Here is a 10,288-nt window from a genome sequence, read left to right as displayed (position 1 = left end):
TAATAAATAAACACTGAATGATAAGATTAAAGGATGGAACATGCTAACAAAGATGCTTACGACATAAAAAAAAAAAAAACAAGCGGAAACTCTAAGTGATAAATAGATCCACACAGAGTCAATACAGATATTGACTCTGGATCCACCTACAGTGAATTCTATAGGACGGAGTACTTTAGCTGATATTTGCTAGTTACCTCCAACTACGAAGTTAAAAGTTGTTTGTTTTGCCCCTGTTTGTCCATATTTATGTTTGTTTGTTTGTGAATAACTTCCAATTGAGTCCTTTGGCTTATAGCATCCTGCTTTTCCAAGTAGGATTGTAGCTTAGCTGCTGCTGCTGCTAATAATAATAATACTAATAATAATAATAATAATAATAATTATTATTATTATTACTATTATTATTATTATTAAATAGCAAATAATAAATAATAAATAACAAATAATAATATTAATAATAATAATAATAATAATAATAATAATAATAATAATAATAATAATAATAATAATAATAGAGGTATATGGGCATAATGTGCAGGAGTGAGCATAGACCTATTATTGCTTGATAAACACTAGAAATAAAAAGAAGAGGCATTCCATAATTTAAGTAATCTTACATACGATGTTGACAGTTGCTTTTCACGAACAAAAATAATATATATAAAAAATAAGAGAGGCAATATAAAAGCATATGGTACAACAGACACAAGAAAATTAAACAAGCAGAATCAGAAGAGCACTATGATAAAAAAGGAGAGCCGTTCCAGAGGCGAATGTATTCCAGTGCTACTATTCATACTCCAAAACCAAAACATTAAACGGGTCACTGAAATGCATTGTGAATGCATGTTTGAAAAACAACCGTCTCCCAAAGCTTTTTTCCAGCCTAACCAAAGCCGTCCATGAAAATTCTTAATTATATTTCTCTTGGATTCATTAAAAATGTTGTGTTTCGGTTGTGAACTCAACGAGTTTGACGCCATGAAGCGATTTTGGATGGACGACGATGAGGCCATTTCGTGTCTGCGCCTACACGGCATTCTGCCTTCGAAGGTAACCTGTCCTCATTGTCACAGTGATTGCGAATTAAGGAAAGAACGTAATATATGGCAGTGCTTGACGAAAACGAAAGTTGGGGAGAGCAAATACCGTGCTTGCGGTTTCACCTTGAACGATCGAGAGGGGACGGTTTTGGACAAGATCGACGTCAGTCCTTGGAAGCTGCTGCTGTTCTTCAATCACTGGCTGTCCAGGTGTTGGTCCTATGACCTGATGGCGAGCAACCTCATGCTGACCAACGACACGATCCTAACCCTCAGCCGACTCTGCTTTGCGGTCAGTCAGTTCTGGTTCGACACGCAGATCCCCGCTAAGCCCTTCGGAGGCTCCGGTGTAGTTTTGGAAATTGACATTTGTCATTTTGACGACCTGACCGAAATCGAAGGGTGGCGGCAGACTGTTCTCGGTGCGTACGAACGCCACACCGACAGATTATTTTTTGTGCTTGTGGAAGATGTCGAGAATAGCTTAATCCCTGTAATTCAAAGGTATATTCAGAAGGGATCGATTCTCTATACCACAGACCGAGAGGATTTCTTGCCGCTTAAGGAGTATGGGTACGAACATCGAGTGGTTAGTGCCTCTTCGACAGATCAGGACATTAACATCAGGGGCATTAAGAGTAAGTGGCACGGCTTGAGATCTTGGAAACGGAGGATCAGGAAAGCCAGGAGGGAAGAAAAATATCATCCCAGATATCTTTCGCGGTATCTGTTTGTTAATTATTATTTGTCCCCTGATCGGTTACATCACTTCCTTCGATGCGTGGCTGAATTTGCACACGAATCTGTACCTGAAAGATAATATAACCTAAGTCTGCCGAGATGTAAACTGGTGAATGTGGATTTGTTTTAGGTAAGTTGGCTTCATAAAATGGTTTTGGCAACTAATGTACTCTTTAAATTTTATACACTATTAGCTAACTCTTCTAATCTTCTAAATTACAGTATATTATCTATAGCCTAGGCTATGTCAATATATATAATAAGCATGCCTTTAATAGTTTGGTCTTCTTTCTATTTATAGACTACAATTACTAAATTATTGGGAGATATTTACCCATGCTCTGTCACTAGTAAATGTCGGAACTTCCCATTCCTCACCTAATCTAACCTAGGATACAATGTCCTTACTCAGCAAAGCAATTCTTGCTCCCTCCCACTTGCCTAAACTGTCCTATAGTCCATTTCTTTTACCGAGGCAGTTTTGCACCGACTTGCAGGGGTGTCCTTTTAGCTCGGAAAAGTTTCCTGATCGCTGATTGGTTGGACGAGATAATTCTAACCAATCAGCGATCAGGAAACTTTTCCGAGCTAAAAAGGCATCGCTGCGAGTTGGTGCAAATCTGCCTCGGTAAAAGAAATGGACTATAGGACGCTATGTTCTTACTCATCGAACATAAAAGTATTTTAAATGGCGAATGGCTATATGTACACCAAATTATAAGTGTTCTTGTTTTTTAAGCATGATGTATAATTATGATGGACAAGTGTTGAGATGCTTTGACCTAGTCAGATTTATTTTTAATATTGTTTGACATAAGCATTTCACATAAGAGATGCACCTATAGCTTAATTTAAGAGTTCCGTTTGTCTTTCTGTGGCCTCGATTATTTACCAAAACTCTAAGTAGTACCCTCTCTAATCAGGTCTCCTCAAATTGGGGTAAAACTTCTAAGTTTAAGTAAATTCAAGTTAGTTTAAGTATGCTGCACACCAGCATATAATAGCTAAGATAACTTGTATATAACTTAAGGTTGTTTCATCACTACAGTACACTGCTTTTATGGGGAGTAGAGCATTAAATATTAATTCCTAAAACTAATGTGAACCATTTTGAAAGTTAATTCCCAATTTTACTGTGTGAAATATTACTCTACCAAAAATTAATGTGCAAGACCTAGCCTAGGTTAAGTGAGCCAAACAATTTCAAAACCCATGGAAGTTTGTTCAATAATATTCATTCAAGATTTGCTAGACCATGAAATACTGTAATAATTAATTGTTCCTATGCATATGTTCCGCGCTATGTTGGAATCTGCGCCGATTCCGAATCGGGTTGCGCAATGTTGGAATTCTTACTTTGTGCGGCAAAGTTGGAATGCAGTGTTGGGTTCCCGCTGTGATTTTTCATTGCACTACCCAACCTAATACATCCACGTAAGCTAACCTAGGGGCCCTGTACCCCTACCAAGGGCTACTGGGGGGAGGGGGGGCTCCCCTTGCAAACCCCCCCCCCCCTTAAGGCCACAGTGATTTTCGGGGCACTACCGAACCTAATACACCCACCTAACCTAGGGCCACTGTACCCCTACCTAGCCCTACTGGGGGGAGGGGGGCTCCCCCCTGCAACCCCCCCCTTAAGGCCACAGTGATTTTCGGGGCACTACCGAACTTAATACACCCACCTAACCTAGGGCCACTGTACCCCTACCTAGCCCTACTGGGGGGAGGGGGGGCTCCCCCCTGCAACCCCCCCTATAAGGCCACAGTGATTTTCGGGGCACTACCGAACCTAATACACCCACCTAACCTAGGGCCACTGTACCCCTACCTAGCCCTACTGGGGGGGGGTTTCTCTCTCTCTACCCCCCCCCCTTAAGGCCACAGTGATTTTCGGGGCACTACCGAACCTAGTACAACCACCTAACCTAACCTAAGGCCCTGTACCCCTACCTAGGCCTAGCCCCTGCGACACCCCCCTTAATGCCACTACCTAACACATCCATCAAACCAAATGGTAATTGCAATTAACCACTACAATAACTAACACGCCTTGGAAACAAATTAAACATACATAATGACCTGACTTTACATAATGGCCTGATCACTGCATATACGACGAGGAGATCACCCCCATAGAACCTAATACTGTTAACACACCTATTGCCATACAAGGTAAACGAGTCAGTCGGCGTATTTACGTGAATCTGTTTCGCTCCACAGCAACCAAAATACGATTCCAACTTGGTCGCGCGATCTGGGAATCTTCACATTGCGCAGCGCCAAGTGAGAATATTCCAACACGATGCAGATTCTGAGATGGGTTGCAACACATACATAAACCTTTTGTCCTATAAAATAGGGAATGTTTACAGCAGAGCTGTAATAGCTGTTGAAATCATTAACAAGGTGGTTAACGACAGGTGGTGAGAATGGGAGAGTAACCCAACCCACTTGACTGTTAAAAACATTTCAATTTCGTCAAAAGTTCCAACGTGTAAGGATGTAGTTGCATACAATCCAAGACTGTTTATTCATTTTCGCATAATTTTAATTATTAATGGAACAAAGCAGGAATGCATCTATACGTGGGCACAACCTCGGTCTGCGACTACACTGGCGATAGATTTGCTCGTGCTGCTGATAGGGGCATGATTATTTGCAATTACCCCCTTTAATCAAGTGTAGACTCTGGCCTCTCATTAGGTGGTCATTATTCTTTGTAATGACCTTTACATGCTGGAGAGACTGGTTAGCCCTTTTAAGTTCCTCACGCTGTTTTCTGAAGCCGTTGGGTATACGCCCTTGGCTTGCCCAAAGAGTATACTTTAAGAGCAGGGAAAACTGATCTACATCAGGAAATTTTTTCAGGGTTGTTGGAAGTGTTGGGTCATCACTTCACTCGGATATATGCTGTAATATCTTCCTTGAAAAACACCAATGATGAGTGACCTAAGGCAGGCATTGGGTCTTATAGGTCTTTTCGAGAAAGCAGGTAGGAAAGGCTACCTCACCCCTGTTCCCAGTGTTAGTGACCGCAGTGGTGATCCTGTAGTGCACTCTAAGCCAAGAAGGATCTACGGTAGTAGGGCTTAGAAGGCTTACGCACCTGTGGGAGGGAAGTGTCAAAGCCAGAAAGGTGTAAGAAGTCTTCGGGGCCAGTAAACCTGTACTTATGTTCTTGATGACTGCCTCCTGTATTTAGCTTCAGTGCCATTCCCCCTGTATCTATCCTTATTCCTGTCACCTTTGCCCCTCCGCCGATGGCTCCCTCCCTCACTGGGCCTGTGGCCCCAGGCATTGAGTCTGTTACAAGTGCCAGTGAGTATACCTGCCTCTCCCCCTATGACAGTGTTCCTCAGTGTTGTGGCTCTTGTTGGAGTAACCCATGAGGGGAAGCATCGTCGTCGATGGTCATTCGGACCTCGACTTCTCTGCTTGCAGAGCCTGAGAAGGTTGGTAGGAGTAAAAGGCAAATTTCCTCCTCTTCCAGCTCATTTTCCTCCAAATTTGATTTGTTCCGTAACTGAAATACAAACCACGCTATTTACATGGGGTAATTACTTCGGCGTAGCTGAAATGACGAGCCATAAGAATTTTAACGAGGGTTTACTACCCCTCCGCTAGTTAGCGGGGGGGTAGGGAGGGGTAGCTTGCTACCCCTCCCCCCTCACACACACAGTGAGTGCTTCACTTTACTTTTGGCTCGGAGAGACGACAGACCTGTCTGCGCTCTCCTCCATTTTTTACTGCCATAATCTGTTTTGTTTTTTCTTTCAGTGTGTGTTTGAAGTTGGCCTCTATTCTTTCATCATGCGTACGTCCCCTGGACAAGCCGGCCGCCCTTGTGGTACCCTTATGTCGGTCTTGGACACCGATCCTCACTCCTTATGCCCTCAGTGTAGGGGCCAACGGTGTGATAGGTCTAACGTATGTATCGAATGTAGGGAGTGGTCTACCTCCCAGTGGGAGAGGTTTTCCCGGCGACGCAAGAAGAAGGCTAAAAGGGATATTTCTCCTTCAGAGGCTCCTTTGAAGAGAGAAAATCCCAAGACTTCTTCCGTAGCCCTTTCCTCCTCCGAAGCTCCCACTCGAGCGGTCTCTCCCGAGAGGCCGGCGAGTGGTAGCGTAGACCGTATTGCTGTTGACCGATCCCGGGGTGCGGGAGAGGTAGTTGCCTCCCATAGCGAAGCAGCTGCCCCTCCTCCCCCGGAGGAGGATTTAAATATTGATTTTCCTGTTAATAATAATGATTTATTACAGCTTTGGGCTTCCTTGGGGCTTCAGGGTTCGCCCTCCAGGGAAGCCCTGTATGACATGATCAAATTGGGTGCGGCTGTTAAACAATCGCCGACGACAGCAGAGATAGATCCTCTGTCGGTCGTTGACGTTGTTGTGACGGAGGCATCGAGTTATTCTGCTCAAACTCCTGTGCCTGTTGTTGCTGAGGTAGCTGAAGGCTTAGGTTCCCCCTCCGAACATCCTTCAAGGGAGGAACTAAGTCCTACGGTCTCTTCTGCAAGTGATTCTCCCCCCGGGGGAGTTCACTAACAGAGACTCTTCTACGGAGGCCCTACGAAGGTCAGAGTTCTGATCCAACGGCCCCTCGTGGGCGTATAAGGCGGAAGGCTCGCCCTCCCGTAGAGGCCTTCCTTCTCCTCACAAGGGAGTTAGGAGGCGCCTCTTCGGCTCGTCATCCCCGCAGTCCTCTGCGGAGGAGACAACTCACCGATCACCGTTCCTGCCAGCTACCACCTTAGACCTCTCCAGGGATCGTTTTGTATCCAGTCACCCTCCACACATGCTGTCCTGCCATTTCCTTTCAAGGAGGATGTGCGCTACGTGCCATCTAAACCTGTCATTGCGCAGGCACCGGTCCCTTCGAGGCAAAAGGGCAATGAGCGCAAAACTGCGCATCATACCCTTGCGCGCCAGGTTATACCTGCGCGCCCTCCTGCTGTTGCCGCTGACCCTGATTTAGCGCCACGGCGCTCACCTGCGCGCGTGCGCACAAATGTTCCAGTTAAACGCCAGGGTTCCCCTGCGCGCCTACAACCATCGGCGCGCCCGTGCCCATCAGCTGTTCCTGAGATAGCGCTTCCGCGCCCACCTGCTCACACGCGCTCGCCTGCGCACACGCGCCCGGCAGTTCCTGACAAACGCGCAGTCCAGGAGGCTCCTAAGTTAGCGCACAGGCGCTCACAGGTGTCTCTAGACGACAAACGCGCGGTCCAAGAGGCACCTAAGTTAGTGCACAGGCGCTCACAGGTGTCTCTAGACCCCCAACACTCTTATACTACTAGAGGGATGCGGGCCAACCTCGCCCTGTTCCTGTTATAGCGCAAACGCGCTCGCCAACGCGCTTCTACATCACAGCGCGCAGTCCAGGAGGTTCCCAAGATAGCGCATGAGCGCTCACGGGTTCCCCTGTACTCTCTGCTAACGGCGCGCAATATAAAAACTGCGCACAATGTTCCAGTAGCAGGCGAGGTTCCAGCTGCGCGCCCAGTTCCAGTCGCGTGCACACCTACACGGCCAGTTCCTGCTGCGCGCCCATCACAACAACGCACACCTGTGCGCCAACATCCTGATGCGCGCCCACGATCGCCTAAGGCAGCTGCACAACCTGCACACCTCTCGCCTACGCGCCAACGCGCGAACTCGCCCTCGCGCTATCGCCAGGTGGCACAATCGCCCCCACGCCCGGTCGTTACAGACATGCGCCATCATGCTACCGTGCACTCGCACTCATCAGTAGCCCATCAGCCCACTGTGCACCCACGCATCCAGCCTTCTACCCCTCCTCATAAGATAGCTCCTGTGCGCCAAACACCCTCGCCATCTCCTACGCGCGCCCACGCCCTCAACCTCGCACGCCCACACTCACGCGCGTGCGCGAATATCCTGCTGCGCATGATTCATTTACGCGCGATCCAGATCAGGGCTTTTCACGCGATCACCAGCGTGATCGGCGCAACGATCGCCAACGCGATCACGCCCAAGTTACATCAGGGGTACAGGCGGACAGGTCAACATCGCGCTCCCCTCCCCGCAAGTGCAGAACAGCGCGCTCTCCGGAGGAGGGGAGGTTCCCGGACAGGTCTAAGGATCTTTCTTCTTCCTTCATTGCAGATTCTCAACAGGCGAACCCTCATGTGTCGACTCCTCCAAGGAATCGAACGATCCCCTTCTCTCCAGAGGGAGTATCTGACAGCACGAATGTCAGCCAGCAGCCCTGGTTTGGTACCATTGTCAGAGCGCTTATGCAGGCAATGAAGCCTGCGCTTTCTGACTTGGGTCACAAATCATTGGCAACTTCCTCCCCCCTTAAGAGGAAGAGAGGAGTCCCAGAGGTGGTAACTTCTCCAAGGACTATCCTGTCCCCTCGCAAGTCCTTACGTAAGGCTCCTACCCCACCTCAGACTTTCTCTCCCTCCTCTGCGGATGAGTATTACCCATCCTCAGGAAAACCGGAAGATCCGGTCCGTTCCCCCATCGCACCAATGGGGGAAACTCCGCCGCTTCCTGAGAAGTCCCCTCGTGTAGAGGTGGCGAAGGCCTTACATCCTTCATTGCTGGAGTCCTGCATCCCTCCTAGGAGGAAGCCGAAGGACTCGAAGACTGTTCCCAAGTTTTCCGCAAGGACCCCGCAAGGATCCGACAGGAACCAGATAGACCTTTGGAGAACGTCCGCGAGTCTCCCCAGGAAGAGCCTCTGGGGACGGGAGACTTCGCTGCCAGTCCGTCAGGAGGAGAACACCAGGAGTCAGAACATGCGTTTTGGCAAGTCCTGACCCTCATGAGGAACCTCAATGGGATCCCAGACCCAGAGATTCCTCCTCGTGAAGGGAAGGATACGGTCCTGGACTGAATCTACGTCACCCAGAAACCCTCTAGGGCCAGTGCAGCTTTGCCCTGGTCTGAGTGGATGAAGAGTGCCAGAGACAAGGTTGAGGGCCAGCTCTCTGAGCTTGCCTCCTCCAATAGATCCAGTGCCGGTAACAAGCTCCTCCCTCCTCCTCGAGTACATCAGAGGAGGTACTTTGAAATCCTAGAGGAGACTTGTTTGAGTCTTCTAGTACACCATTCGGTGGAAGAACTCACTGGGGGAGTCCCTCTTGAGAGACTCTCCAACCGGCAAGTGTCCTATTCCGCAACTGAGATCCTAAGCCAGGAGAAAGTTGCGAAGTGTGCCATGCAGGCAACTTCGTGGCTGGACATCTGGCTGGGATCTCTGGGCATCCTGGTATGTTCTGAGGACCTGTCCAAAGAAAGTACCAGGAAGGCACTGGAGACATTCTTACTCTCAGGCACGCGAACCATCGAGTTTCTGGCCCATCAAGTCTCGAGCTTGTGGGCCAACACGATTCTAAAGCGTCGGGACGCAGTGGCTGAGAGGTTCCACCAGAAGGTCCCCAGTTCTGATGTTAGCAGGATCAGACACTCTTCCATTCTCGGTAAGAGCTTGTTTGAGCCAAATGACGTGGAGCTAGCCTCTGAGAGGTGGAGGAAGTCCAATCAGGATTCCCTCATCCACAAGGTCCTGACATCGAGGCCTTACAAACCTCCAGCAGCTCAGCAACCCCGTCCAGCTAAGGACACTAGGAAGACAACGACAGCGAAGCAGAAGGTGTCTAAGCCCTTTCCTGCCAAGGGCAGAAGGGGCAAAAAGTCCTCCAAGGGAGGAGGCAAGAATCCTAGAGGGAACGGCCGGGGCCGTAAACGCTAGGATTGGCAGTCCCCCCGCATGTCCACCAGTGGGGGAATAATTACAAAGTTGCGCGACAAGGTGGCAGCAACTCGGGGCAGATACCTGGACGATTTCCGTAATCGGTCAGGGTTATCGCGTCCCGTTCATCTCATGTCTACATCCCCTGACAGCGAATCCAGTGTCATTGAGCTCCCTTTCCATGGGATCGGTCAAGGGACAGGCCCTCCGGGCAGAAGTCCAGACCATGTTGAAGAAGGACGCTCTCCAAGAGGTTGTGGACGGCTCCCCAGGCTTCTACAGTCGACTCTTTCTTGTGAGAAAGGAGTCTGAAGGCTAGAGACCAGTCATCGACCTCTCGACACTGAACGGGTTTGTCAAACAGACTCCGTTCAGTATGGAGACGGCAGACACGGTCAGGCTTGCAGTGAGACTACAAGACTTCATGTGCACACTGGACCTGAAGGACGCGTACTTCCAGATCCCAGTCCACCCGTCTTCAAGGAAGTACATAAGATTTTGCCTAGATGACAAGATCTACCAGTTCAAGGTGCTGTGCTTCGGTCTCTCCACAGCACCCCAAGTGTTCACCAAGGTGTTCACCCTGATTTCATCATGGGCTCACAGGATCGGCATCCGTCTCCTCCGTTATCTGGACGACTGGCTGATCCTAGCAGACTCGAAGGCAACCCTTCTTCGCCACCGAGACAAGCTTCTCGAACTTTGCCAAGATCTAGGGATCATGGTAAACCTCGAGAAGTCCTCTCTGCAGCCCTCTCAGAGACTGGTATACCTA

At 48.7% G+C, this 10,288-nt stretch overlaps 1 protein-coding gene across 1 annotated transcript in view; it reads left to right on the top strand.

Moving 5' to 3' along the window:
* Positions 1–796: 796 nt before the first annotated feature.
* Positions 797–10,288, top strand: part of LOC137628342 (uncharacterized) — a 29,215-nt gene continuing 19,723 nt past the window's right edge. Inside the window, exon 1 of the mRNA XM_068359499.1 lies at positions 797–1,917. Coding sequence (XP_068215600.1) covers positions 946–1,866 — 921 coding nt within the window. The 5' untranslated portion in view covers positions 797–945 and the 3' untranslated portion in view covers positions 1,867–1,917. The remainder of the gene's footprint in view (positions 1,918–10,288) is intronic.

The sequence above is a fragment of the Palaemon carinicauda genome, chromosome 36 (genome assembly GCF_036898095.1).
Source record: "Palaemon carinicauda isolate YSFRI2023 chromosome 36, ASM3689809v2, whole genome shotgun sequence".
In the NCBI taxonomy this organism is placed as follows: domain Eukaryota; kingdom Metazoa; phylum Arthropoda; class Malacostraca; order Decapoda; family Palaemonidae; genus Palaemon; species Palaemon carinicauda.
The sequence above is the reverse complement of the archived record's forward strand: the minus strand, read 5'-3'. Positions and strand labels throughout refer to the sequence as shown.